The 14,062-nt window shown below is 50.5% G+C and overlaps 1 protein-coding gene across 1 annotated transcript; it reads right to left on the reverse strand.

Moving 5' to 3' along the window:
* Window positions 1–440: 440 nt before the first annotated feature.
* Window positions 441–12,398, reverse strand: LOC140913527 (prostaglandin D2 receptor-like). Its single transcript, XM_073350136.1, has 2 exons — window positions 10,723–12,398; window positions 441–2,227 (listed from the first exon to the last, which is right to left on the reverse strand). The coding sequence occupies exons 1-2, from the start codon at window positions 11,542–11,544 to the stop codon at window positions 2,030–2,032; spliced, it is 1,020 nt and encodes a 339-aa protein (XP_073206237.1). The 5' UTR covers window positions 11,545–12,398; the 3' UTR covers window positions 441–2,029.
* Between the last annotated feature and the right edge of the window lie 1,664 nt (window positions 12,399–14,062).

Consider the following 14,062-nt stretch of genomic DNA (forward strand, 5'->3'; position numbering starts at 1 on the left):
CACTCCAGCCCAGATACAGCAGAATAAATATCACGTGATACCACAATAAACCTGACTAGCCAAGTAAACACGGATCGAAACACACCTTTCACCAGACAGGTACCACGATAATACTTGCATGGTCTCATATTCTACATATTCCTGTAAGGTGGTTTCTGTCTTTGATACATGTATGTAACTTGAATCAGCATTAATGGCAGTTATACATGTAGTGTGGGAGGAAACTAAACCCCAGTTTAAATGACCATTTTGTCCCCACAGCTGCTCCCATTTTGGGCATTTTCTCATAAACTTGCTGCTTCTTTTAAGCACACAAGAAAGGCCAGACTGGGTCAGACCAAAGGTTGATCTACCTCAGTATCCTGTCTTCCGACAGCAGCCAATGCCCGGTGCTTCAGAGGGAATGAACAGAACAGGGAATCGTCAAGTGATTTTGCCATACAGATATTATTCAAATAATTGCAGCGAGCCAACTAGCTATTGGACTGACATGACCCTAACTTGTCAGCGTTGTACAATACCTTGGGGAGGGCCCCTTTAAAATGCATCAGATAAGAACAATCATTCCCAGACTGGTCGCATAAACTTCCATTGTTAAAGCAAAAGATCAGTGATGTTTGTTTACCAAACAACGGAAATCATGAACAAGGTATAAATCTCAGTGCTGGCTAAAGAATAATTTATTGAACAAACCATACAATGCAACAGGATGTTGCTTTCTAAGATACATTTTTTAGCCCTTGTTTGTCCCCAATGAATAGTTAAAGCACTTGAATGACTGTAGCATATAAATGTAAATGCATTACTCCACTGCAAGCCTGTTTACTGTCTTAAGACCCAACCTGACAAAGATTTACTCCCCTGCATAACTTTATTCACGGACTACTCAGAAGAGTAAAGTTACACCCGTGGGTAGATCTCTGCAGGTTCCCTTCGGGCCGTGTCCTGCAGTAGTTCTGCACACAGAACCCCCCTTATCTCTAACACCAGAAAGAGTTCTCTGTGCAAATCTAGGGCAGGGCTTGTCTTCACTGCAGAGCGTTACCTACCAGCCCCAGCGAGAGCCGTCACGCTGCAGAACAACGAGGAGTGTGGCATCACTCCAGCACCACCGAGCCTTTGTATTAGCAACACAAAATAGCTTAATCCCCACCGCATTACTAGCTTGAATGGGAGCAGCAGTGGAGGGTCAGGCCACCCAGCCCTGCCTAGCCAGCTAGCTCGTGTTTGAGCACTCAGGCTAGAGGTTTCTGTGTGCGCGTGGAGTTGAGTTCGGGGCTGCCCTCGAGTTATACCTGGAGCTGACTCTACAATGAAGACAAGCCCACTGAATCATTGCTGCTGGGTCTGATGCTGTAGGTACTGTGCATTTGATACCATCTGGCTACTGGATGACGAGATAGATTTATTGGGGTGGGGAGGCAGCTACATGACACTGTGCACTGCTTTGATTTATTTGCAAAAGGAAGAGTTTTATTTTCCCTTATCAGACTTTGGTGACTCCTGATTTAGGCTTTGATCCTCTCAGCAGATCCCTGTGAGTAGACGCGTCTGTCCGCCGGCAGCCTGCTGAAATCAATGGGAAACCCCCAAAGGCAACAGGGCCCACCCACGCAGTGTGGCTTGCCGGATCGGGGCCATACTCAGAGAGCAGCACTTGATACCACAAACTTGATTTTTACCAAGTTCTCTGGGAAGCAGAGCGCTGTCACTTCATGAGATTCACTGTTACTCACATGGCCACAAACTTTCAGTTCCAGTCTGTAACAGGAAAGGCAAAAATGCAATAACGGAGGAATGCCTCTTCTCTGTACATGTCCACAGCAGAACGGCTAAGGCCCTTGACCTTCCCCGGAATACATTTCTGTATTTTCTTACCGTGTTTATAGCAGATCCACCGATCCACAACATTTGGCATCATTAGTGAGATCGGTTTGATTAGGTAAACAATTCCTGGAACAATATTCCTTCGAGTCGAGTTACCAAAGATAGCAGAATGCTCTTCACCGCGGCAGCTTCGGTGTCGAGGTCATAGAAGCCGAGGCGTTGTGGCTTTTTTAGAGTTCAGTCTTCTGCAAACCCTATGAAGGAACTTGCGAAAAACTGATGTCCTGAAAATGATGAACACCCAGGGGTCCACAATGGAATTCACAGATAGAAACCTCAGGGCCGTAAGGTCTGCCTTTTCATTAAAGTCAGCGGCAAAGGCTCCGACATAAGCCCGGACCTGTTTTAAATAAAAAGATCTAATTATAAAACCTAACAGCTGAGCTCTGGCAATAAAGTACAGCACTTCGTAAATGACTTCAGTAAGCTCCCTACATTCAGTCATCATACTCGACGGCTTTTCTGCACTGAATCAGCACACGGCTCATTCTGAGATTGCGCTCTGCTTAGATCGACATCAAGCTTAACTAAAACCAACTGAGCAGGCAGATGGATCAGTCAGTAAACAATCTGGGATCAGGCAACAAAACAGTAGTTTCTGTGCACATAATTACACTTCATGGGACAGATCCTCAGTTGGTGATGGGGCGATGCCCATTGGTGCCAATTGAAGATCTGGTCCTATACGTTTTAATTGTTTAACAACTTACAAGCTCAGCAAGTGGTATGCAGGTGAGCACAGTAGTGCTCAGCGGAATATAGTGAAGGCATGCAGGGCTAGCTTTGAAGGCTAACACAGACGGGTTTTGATAAACTGAATGTCTCATGAGGAAAACGGCCTCATTTTGATCTCCGTTGCACATGACTGGTGCCACTGAACTCAATGGCATTGGACTGGCATGAGATAAGAAGGGGGCCCGTATTTCTGGCTGTGCGTTGGCTACTAATCAATGCCCCCATTCAATCTCGATTCCAGGCCCTCGAGTTGCAGGGCTTGGATGTCATTAGCAGACGTGCAGATCTGAGAGGATGGTTTTGCCATTCCGACATGAATGCATTTTTGTGCCAGATAAAGGACATGTAAAGCCTTCTTCCTAAGATGGAAATAAACTGGTTTCTCCAAACTATCTGTGCCTCAGTGTCCCCGGGCTAGATCCTCAGCTGGGCTGAGCTGGGGAGGGCAAGGTGGATCTAAACAACCTTTGCATTCCTCTGATCCTGGCACCGCCAGGAAACAAAATAGTCCCCGGCATAACTAAAGCAACTTTAAGGAAAGCTCCGGGTAACAGCCGCTGGGAGCAGTCCCCTAAGGAGAGCTCCTCTGCCCAAGGATCAGGCAGCGTGCTGTGTGCTCTGACACCTGCCCCACGTGGGTGAGGGGAGTGGGTGACGTGCAGTCAGCTACACTCGCTTTATACCACCCTGGGATTTCCCGGTATCAGGGATCCCCAGCAGTGCAGTGCAAAGAAGCTGGGACAGAGTGTCTGGAAACAGGGCTGCTGCAGAGCCAGTCTCTGGGCAACCTAACGAGTGCAGCTGGCCTCCAGCCCGGGGCCTCATTGGCCACCATGAGTGTGGGAAGAGTCAGCTGACCAGCTCTTAAGCCCGGCAGTAGCTGCATCTCACCATCTACTCAAAGCATTTGATTTGCCCATGGCTTTGACAGCACCTGTCCCTGCCTTGGTTCATTCCAGGTAACCTGGTTCTGATCCCTGCTTTTGGCACTGACCACCTGGGCTCGGCCTGACTCCTGCTCTGTCTCCTAGGTACAATCAGGGCTTAATTTGTGCCAGGGCACGTGAAGGCTAATCCCCTGCACCTCTAGTCTTGGCAGATCATAGCCCCGGCACCTCTGGGCTTGCTGCATCAGTTAGGAATCTCTAACAGCTGGACATGACTGCCACATCCCAGTCCTGTGACACAGGGGCTGAGGATGTGAACTAGACTTCATCTGTCTCAAACACAGGGGATAATAGCGCCCAAATTTGTGAAGACGTAAATGCTGGAATGAAAGGCATGATGGCCCTGATTCTCCTTTCACTTTACACTCACGTAACTCTCTTAACGTCAGTCAAGTTAATTGTGATTTAGTTTCCCCCTGGTGGGCAAGGAGGACCAGGCCCGCTCTCTGTGAAACGTTAACTACTGGGGAAGCAAATGTGTAAGGAACAATTGAGCGTTTGCAAACACGGCAGATCATAGGGACACATTGCAGCTGGGAAGGAAACAGCCTCCTTTCTGATGCAGCACAAAGCGAAGTCTACGTAGGGGCAAAACCTGAGCTCAGGAATTAGGTCACTGGAATTAGGACTGGAGAATCCTCTGACAAATGGAATTGCTCATGGATCAGGAAATCCCATCACTGGTTGCATTAAACAGCAAGGTGAGGTCCCAATCCTGCAAACCCTTAGGCAAGGGAAATAAGGAGGAAGAGCTAGCAGGTGAATCATAGAATCTCAGGGTTGGAAGGGACCTCAGGAGGTCATCTAGTCCCACCCCCTGCTCAAAGCAGGACCAATCCCCAATTTTTACCCCAGATCCCTAAATGGCCCCCTCAAGGATTGAACTCACAACCCTGGGTTTTTAGCAGGCCAACGCTCAAACCACTGAGCTATCCCTCCCCCCAAGAAAATCATAGAATCCAAGGGTTGGAAGGGACCTCAGGAGGTCATCTAGTCCAACCCCCTGCTCTGCAGACAACTACTGGTCTGTGGGTGAACCCCCTGAGAACGTTTTTGAGGGAAGAGAGAAAAACCTTGGAAAGGGGGCCTTAAACTTTGCTTGTGGGCCCGACTTAGCATTAATCCTTTCTAGGCTACATGACAGTGCTTGTAGAAACACTTGGTGCAAGAGTTCAATGATCTCTTTCCGCATCTCCATCATTAAGGTACATTTATCGTACCAATAAACCAATCCAGTGATGTGTACTGTTGAAAGAATTCATAACTATGCTTCTTGGGTCAGAGTTAAGGCTGGATTCATTTCTTCCCCCCCTGATGTATAAAATGTTATGTCATCTTTGGTCTGCTTCTGTGGCATGCAACAGCCTTCTGGGCAGGTAGCAGCTAAAATAGCTTTTTGAATTTTGATCGTTGCAAAATACCTGGTGCAAGACAGTGGCAGAATGGAGACGGCAAAAAGCCCAAATGTTGTACTGCCTCCAATCTAGGGATTGGAAAAAACGTTAGGGCAAAAATCTCAGAGAGATGACGGGCAGTCGGTGAGACTTTTTAATTCCTACATAAATGAACATGTTGGACCTGATTCTCCTCTCATTGACATGGGTGTAAATCAGGAGTAACTCCACTGAAAACAATGGAACAACACTGGTGGAAAACTGGTGTGAAAGAAAAATGAGGCCTATTATTTTGAGACTTTCCTTTAATGCACCTATTCCATAACCATAAATGTGCTTGTTTTTACACGCAGTGGTGTCGTAGCCATGTTGGTCCCAGGATATTCGAGAGACAAGGGGGATGGGAGGACATCTTTGACTGGACCAACTTCTGCTGGCAAGAGAGAGATGCTTTCGAGCTGACACACCACTCTTTTTCAGGTGTGTGTAGCTGGAAAGCTTGTCTTTCTCACCGACAGAAGTTGGTCCAACAACAGATATCACCTCACCCACCTTGCCCCTGGTTTTTTTTACAGTAACTGAAGATTTGCAACCTTGAATGATTTGAAACTTAAATGTTGCTTTAAAAAAAACACACACCATTTTAACTATGAAGTCATCATCTCCATAAAATACCGGTTTTTGCACAATATTTAGTATGATGATAATTCTTGTGTGGTAAGAGTGCCCCCTTGTGGACACAGTAATGTATCACCTTTGAGTTCCATTATGGTCTTAGGGCTTGTCTACAAAGTAGAATTGTGCTGGACTAGGTATTCCTAAATTGCTCCATGTGTATGTAGACAAACCCTCAGTCACCTCAGAGTAAATCCTGGATAACTCTATTGACTTTGTTGGATTTATGCAGAGTTTTTGGTGGCATAAATGTGATCAGAATCGGGTAGAATTGGATTGGAGGCTAGCAACTTAGTCTAAGGACAGATTTTTAAAGGCATTTGGATGCAGAGAAGCACCTAGTAAGATTTTTCAAAGGTGCCTAGCTCCCACGGAGAGTTAGGTGCCTAATGGTAGAGAGGGGGCCTAAATATCTTTAAAGTCTGGTGTCATTTTGTTTTACTTTGCAGAGGGTAGTGTAGAAGGGATACACAGAAGGGGATTCGATTCTAAAAAAGCCTTCTAACCCTGTGGTTCTATGATTCGAAGTACTTAGACTGGAAATTCTTTGGGCGGAGACTGTCTTTTTATTCTGTGTTTGTGCACCTAGCACATTTGTGGACCCCGGCCCATGACTAGAGCTCCTAGGAACGACCTCAAAACAAAGAAATAATAATAATGGAAAGGGGGTGAAGAAAACTGAAACACGTGTAAACACATGAGCCTACGCGCTCCCAAAAGTGCTTCTTTGGCTTAGTTTTGGTACGTGGCGTTGACTTTCCCTTGTAAATTTAAGAATCACTATTTATGTGAAATTTATTATTCTCATTTATGAGAATGCCCACTTTTTACTTTCACTAGATTCAGGTTTATGCTCTATTTCTTTAGTCACCGTCCATATTGAAGGAGAGATTATGTGCAGCTCAGGGGCTTTATCTTCTTTGCCCAGAGACTGCTAAACCTTCTCTGACAACTTTAACTTGGATCCAGGGGTCATAACGAAAAGAAAAGAAATGTTTCTTCCCCTTTGCAATGCACAGGTATTTTAAAAACAAAACTCCTGAATTCTCTTACAAGATCCTTATCCCACCTGTATTATTCAGCTGGAACATTACCAGTAGGTCTCTGTGCAACATCACATTGTATATTTGTCTCCTTTTCTAAAAAAGGGTAGGAAAGTCCATATACAAATACAGCACTTAACCAATGTTTATTGTCTTGGAGAACCACTACAAATTTACCTATTAAAAACTCCACTGAAAGGGTTTCCCATTAGCGGGCTAACACAAGACCACAAAAGCAGTGACATTTACAATTAGGGTCTAACAACACACAGACACACTGATAAGGAGATAGGGCATTCTGCATCGGCTTTGGAAGATCCTCAACTGTGTGTTTTCTTCCTTTTGTGGTTTTAGCAGACCTTTAACGGTCTTTGTTTTGTGTTGAGTCCATTTCAATTTTATAGGTTAAAAACATTTGGTGCATACAATGAATCTGAAAAGAGAACTGAGGAATGTGATACCCAGGCTATGAAATATTTGTCCTATTTACTGTATCCACCGTGTACTGGAGGTGCAGCTTATTCACTTCTGAACGTGAAATATAAAAGCTGGTCTCGGCTGATTAACAGCTTTGTCAATGGGGTATATGCTTTTGGATGCCTCTTTATGTTGCCCCAGCTGTTTGTGAATTATAAGATGACACCAGTTGTGATACTCGGTCTGAACTTGCACAGGAGTATATGGCCAAAAAATATATTAACTTTTTGGCTGATTAAAAAAATGATTATGCATGATAGTGACAACCCATTCTCCCAAGCACAATGCTCCTGTTGTTTTTAAAATAATGGTTCCCTTCAAAACCTGTAGTGCGGAACAAAAGAGCTAATGCTTACCTGCAAAATCATACTTTAAAAAACCCAAACCATTAAACCTCTCTGAGCTAAAAAGGGGTGATGGGGTGGGAGGTGGGTGAAGCCTACTAAAGGTATAAAATCTACCAGATTGTATTTCCAAACACATAAAACCTTCTCAAATTGTGCATGTGGTTTGTTTCTTTGGTGTCTTTTCCTCCAAATTCAGCCCCTAAGTCTCTCCTTGTGGTTAAAATCTCACATTTGATTAGTTTTGATTTTGTAGCTGTAAATCACTGACAAAGGAATTCTGAATATTGAGATGTCCTTAACGGCACTAATGGGCACCACTAAAGTAATTGCATTTTGATTTAATGGCTTTTTTCCCTCCAAACCATACTTTCATATATACAACAGTGTTAAGATATGTGCCGGATCTGGATGAGATAGGTAACTGAATTAAGCCAGTTTTCAGAGTATTTTCACATTTACACAAGTGAAGCTGTGGAAAGAAAATAAGGGCTTGATCGTTTATTAAATCCATATGATCCTGAGTAGTAACCCTACTCATATGAATAACGCCAGAAGAAAAGCCATACTGGGTCAGACCAATGGTCCATCTAGCCAGGGCTGCCCAGAGGATTCAGGCGGCCTGGGGTCTTCGGCGGCAGGGGTCCTTCCACGCCGGGTCTTCGGGGCACTTCACCGAAGACATGGAGCGGAAGGACCCCCGCCTCCGAATTGCCGCCGAAGACCCGGAGGGGAAGAAGCCGCAGTGGGTCCTTCACTCCGGGTGTATTCGGCGGCACTGAAGGACCCTCCCTGCCACCAAAAACTCTCGTGGGGGCCCCTGAAAACTCTCATGGGGGCAGGGGCCTGGGGCAAATTGCCCCACTTGCCCCCCCTCTGGGCGGCCCTGATCTAGCACAGTATGCTGTCTTCCAACAGTGGCCTGTGCCAGATGCTTCAGAAGGAATGAACAGAACAGGGCAACTTCTTGAGTGATCCATCCCCTGTCATCTAGCCCCAGCTTCTGGCAGTCAGAGGTTTAGGAACACCCAGAACATGAACACCCCATTGCACCCCATGGGAGTACTCACACAAGTAACCTAATGCATAACTATTTGCAGGAATAGTTCTTAAATTAGCACAGCCCACTTTCTTCTGTGAAATGCTCTATGTTAATATGAAATTCAGAGTGTTATCCAGTGCTGGAGACATGTCTCAATGGATAATGTTTTAGAGAGAAAAGGACATGAAAACCTCCCTCGCATAAGAAATCGGGGCATGTGAGGAGAACGTGGGTAAGATTTGAGTGATCTGTGGAAGGTGAATGATGCTTCATTGAAGGTTTAAGATTTTTCACAATGTTAATACATTGGACACGTGCCTGAACGGACTTGGGTCTCCTTTAAACTGTGGGTACGGGTGGAAAAGTGACTCTGAAATACACAAACACTGGTGTTTCTTGTTGGCTGATGGCCAGGAACTTTGTAGTAAACGTCTCAGTGTACTCATCAAAGTAGGATCTTCCTGGGGTTTAGCACAAAACCTCACTGATCGTAAGTCAAGTTGCCTTGTTTGTACTTCATACGCCATCCACAACAGTGTGACTCTGGAATCAAAAGCTTTTGCTGTCAGCTTTGTTGACAGCGCCTGAGAAAAAAATGCAGCTTGCAAGCGTTGCTGTCATGGATCTGTAACACTGTAAACATGTGGTTATTTTTAATAACTGTCTCAGTAGAGAAAGCAAGCCACTGACTTACAGTCTGCGGTTGTAATAACCATGACACAGTGTAATTTGCAAGGGGTTCACCTCCTTACTTGTCCCTTGGTTTATGAGTAAACGGAGGGCTTCTTAGTCGATTCAAGCAGGCGAGACATGGAGCTTACAGAGTAAATAGAGCAAGGAGGTGTCATTTTTAGGGTCACTGTGAGAGCATACCCACAGTTTAAGAGGAGACTCTACTTGGGCACCTTGGGGTGCCCATGTCACTTTTTTTTCCCCTTTCTTTGTTTGCTCTTAAAAAGTTTTTAGTGCCGGTGGAAAGGTGCTGGATTGCTCCCCCAGAAAAGGCTCAGCATGGACTGCAGAGCTGAGAGGGTGGGTCAGTGTCCCTGTCCACTCAGTCCTTGGTATCTCCGCAGAGGCTGTCAGCAGGAGTGCCAAAGGACAGACTCGGTCCACCCACCCATTTCAGGTTGCAGGGAGCTACCCAATTAACCCCTCCTCCGTCACTGCTGCCCTGGTCAGCTTTCAACAGCATCCAGAGCCTTCCGCTGTTTTATCAGCCCATGTGCCTCTGTCCATCCTCCACACCCAAGAACAGTACCCTGGAAGTTATCAGTTCCAGAAGTCTGGTAGTGACAGAAAGTTACCCACATCCTTTTAGTTAGAGCTACTGGGCCTTTATCTGCACTCACGCCATTGCCTTCATTCACTGCAGCAAACATATGTACAGGGGGTTCACCCCACTCATCCTGACCACCCCTAACACTGGGACAGTGGTGCTAAGTTTTCGGCCTCATTTTGCCCTCCTGAAGATGTAAAGGGGGCAGAGGAATCAGGATGGGAAATCCCAGCCATTAACATCAGCGGGGAGAGGATTTCACTCGCTAGCTTTGATCCCCTTTGTATGGATGTGGGGGGCAAACCGCTTACCCACCAGCGTAGTTCCTTTGACTTCACTGGGCTCGCACAGGCTAATAAAGTGGCCCAGTGTTGGCAGGATTGGTGTGTCCCAAAACCCGGTTTTCCTGGCTGCACGTGAAAGCCGACGCTCCAAAGGCCCCCTGGAAATAGGGCCGCTTCACAACTGATGTCAGGGTCGATGTGATTTTAAACCCTGGGTACAGAATACACCCTCTGAGAGGACACCCTCCCCGTGGGGGGAGAGTCAGGAGTGCAGTGGACCCCCTGAATGGGGCATAGCGCCCCAGCCCTCCCCTTTGCCTGGCACCCTTAGAAGCACCAACCCGGCTGCCCAGTGCTTCCAGGCGAGGGCCAGGGGTGAAGCCGCCCAGGGGACAAGCCAGCTTCTAGCAAGGAGGGTGTAAGGCTATACTGGGGCGAGGGGGATGTTACTCCGGCCAGACCCAAAGCCCGCCGATTGAAGTCAGGGGGAAGACGGCCCTCGGGATCAGGGCGGCCCCCAGTTACGGTGGGGCGCTTGGGCCCCCCTGCAGGATCGGGACCTTGCACAAGCATCGCCCCAGCGCCCTCTCTCCCCCCCCCCCCGCTGCTACTCACGATGAGGGGCAGGGAGCAGACGGTGAAGAGGACGGTCATGAGGCCCAGCAGGACGAGGTGATCCCGCTCCTCCATGCGCGGCGCGGCGGGGGCCCGGCCGGCGGGCGGGCCGCTGCGGCGGTGGGGCCGGCGGGCCATGCGGTAGAGGCTGCGCATGCTGGCCAGGTTGCAGAGCCCGATGGCCAGCCCCAGCGCGCCCAGCAGGCTGGCGTAGAGCACGGAGTAGCCCCGCGCCGGGGCGGCGCCGCCGGCCATGCGGATGAAGCACCAGGTGCCCGGGCAGTACTGCACGGTGGCGCCGACGCCCAGCAGCGGCAGGGCGCAGAAGAGGGCGCACAGGGCGGCGGCGGCCGGGGCCAGCAGGGCGGCGGCCCGGCGGCGCGGCAGGCGGCGCCGGTAGAAGTAGGGGTGGGCCAGCGAGAGCCAGCACTCCAGGGCCATGGCCAGCAGCAGCAGCGTGGGCGCCAGCCCGAAGAAGGCCATGAGGAAGGCGAAGAGCTGGCAGAGGCGGCCCGGCGGGCCCCCGGCGGCGGCCCCCGCCGGCCACAGCTCGCTCAGGCTCCGGTTGCGGGCGTAGGCCACCAGCACCATGGGGCTGAGCAGGCATTTGCCCAGCAGGTCGGTGACCGCCAGCGCGCTCACCAGCAGGTAGAAGGCGGAGGCCGGCGGGGGCCGCCCGCGCCGCAGCCGCCGCTGGCCCAGCAGGAAGAGGGCGAGCAGGTTCCCCAGCAGCCCGGCGCCGAAGAGCAGCGAGCTGGGCAGCGCCGACTCGCCGCCCTCGAGGGCGCGGCTGCTCCGGCAGCGGTAGCCGTCGGCTTCCATGGGGAGCGAGAGAGGAGCCCGGCGGGGCGGCGGCGGGACAAGAGCCCAGCCGGCCGGGGCGCTGGCCCCCCGGGGATTAGCGGGGAGGAGGGTCCGGGAGCTCGGCCCGCTCGGGGAGGGGAAAGGGAGAGCCCGGCCCTGCGGGCGGGGGAGGGAGGTGCCGGCTGGCCGGGTGTGTGGGGGAGCGGGGCTGCCCGCCGTCTGGGGGCGGGTGGGGGCCAGACACGCTGCCGGCGCGGGAGGGTGTCCGGGAACCCGACGGGGCGGCCAGGGGCAGCCTCGGAGGGAGCCCCGGGCAGCGGCCGGGCTCCTTCGCGGGGCTCAGACCCGCCCGGGAGGCTGCTGCGGGCGAGCAACGGGGCCCGGTCTCTGTGGGTCGCTCTGCCCCGGCTCGTTTGTCTCCTCGAGCGACGGGACCCGCCCGGCGGGGCCAGCCCCGGCGACAGCAGCCTGCTGCCCCTGCCGACACAGGGCGAGGTCCGGCGGGAAACCCCAGCGAAAACTCCGGGAGGTCCATGGGAGGCTTAACCAGCCCTCGCTGCTATGGCCCGATGCAGCCCCCCCGCCTGAGCCGCTTTGCCTGCGCTTGCCCGGTGCCTGGCTTTACCCGGCTGTCTGCGATGTCTCCCGAGCAGCTCGGAGGACCGGGGCTGTGCGGTGGGGTTACGCTAGGCAGAGAATCAGTCCTCCGCCCGAGCAGCCTGCGTGCACGGCTGTCACCTCCGGGGAAGGTTTCGCTCTCTTGACACTCGCTTGCCTGTGACTTCAGCTTCCTCTTCCCCCCAGCTCGCTGCTCGAGCCTGTGCGGTTTGCAAATGTTTCGGTCTCGTTTTGAAGAGCGCACGGCATCGTGCCGAAGCGCTGGAGGAAGCCACTCGCCCCCAGGGAGGAAAGTTCCCGACTGGCAAGTTAAGAGGGTGCGGGGGCCAGCCTGTGGGTTTCTGTTTCACGCCACCTTTCCCCAGGCTTGGGATGCAATTGACGTTTTGGCCCTTGTGGTCGCAGAGAGAAACTCCTGAATGGGAACTGATGCACTGATAAAAAGAACAGGAGGACTTGTGGCACCTTAGAGACTAACAATTTTATGGGAGCATAAGCTTTCCTGGGCTACAGCCCACTTCATCGGATGCATGCACTGATGTCTCCCAGAGTCTGCGGAAAGACAGCTCCTGTGCCTCCCCTGCTGCGCAGAGCTTTGCCAAGGAGGAGCTGTGTGAAATTCGTAGAATCATAGAAGATTAGGGGTGGAAGAGACCTTAGGAGATCATGGAGGCCAACCCCCTGCTCAAAGCAGGACCAATCCGCAACTAAATCATCCCAGCCAAGGCTTTGTCAAGCCGGGCCTTAAAAACCTCTAAGGAAGGAGATTCCACCACCTCCCTAGGTAACCCATTCCAGTGCTTCACCACCCTCTAGTGAAAAAGTTTTTCCTAATATCCAACCTAGACCTCCCCCACTGCAACTTGAGACCATTGCTCCTTGATCTGTCATCTGCCACCACTGAGAACAGCCGAGCTCCATCTTCACGTGAAGTAGTTGAAGGCAGCTGTCAAATCCCCCCTCACTCTTCTCTTCTGCAGACTAAATAACCCCAATTCCCTCAGCCTCTCCTCGTAAATCGTGTGCCCCAGCCCCCTAATCATTGTGCCCTCTGCTGGACTCTCAAATTTGTCCACATCCTTTCCTGTAGTGGGGGGCCCAAAAATGGACGCAATACTTCAGATGTGGCCTCACCGGTGCCGAACAGAGGTGAATAATCACTTCCCTCAATCTTCTGGCATTGCTCCTACTAATGCAGTCCAATATGCCGTTAGCCTTCTTGGCAACAAGGGCACACTGTTGACTCATATCTGGCTTCTCATCCACTGTAATCCCTAGGTCCTTCTCTGCAGATCTGCTGCTTAGCCAGTCAGTCCCCAGTCTGTAGCAGTGCATGGGATTCTTCCGTCCTAAGTGCAGAACTCTGCACTTGACCTTGTTGAACCTCATCAGATTTCTTTTGGCCCAATCCTCCAATTTGTCTAGGTCACTCTGGACCCTATCCCTACCCTCCAGTATATCTACCTCTCCCCCCACCTTAGTGTCATCTGAAAACTTGCTGAGGGTGCAATCCACACCATCCTCCAGATAATTAATAAAGATTTTGAACAAAACTGGCCCCAGGACCGACTCCTGGGGCACTCTGCTTGATACTGGCTGCCAACCAGACATGGAGCCGTTGATCACAACCCCCACTGAGGCCAACGATCTAGCCAACTTTCTATCCACCTTATAGTCCATTCATCCAATCCATACTTTTTTAACTCGGCTGCTCAGTTTCACAGCAGCAGTTGAGCACCTGTAGGTGACCGAGCAAGGGGCAAGATTAATTTACGTTTCCATGCTGGAATGGAGGCAACAAGGAAGCTACCCTCGAGAGAGGACCCAAAAGCATCAGGAGGCTGGAAGAGCCCTCTCCCCACCTTTGCAGCAAATAGATCAATGGAAGGGCTAGAGAAGACATCCCCTCCTCCAGCAG

The sequence above is a fragment of the Lepidochelys kempii genome, chromosome 6 (genome assembly GCF_965140265.1).
Source record: "Lepidochelys kempii isolate rLepKem1 chromosome 6, rLepKem1.hap2, whole genome shotgun sequence".
Classification (NCBI taxonomy): Eukaryota; Metazoa; Chordata; order Testudines; family Cheloniidae; genus Lepidochelys; species Lepidochelys kempii.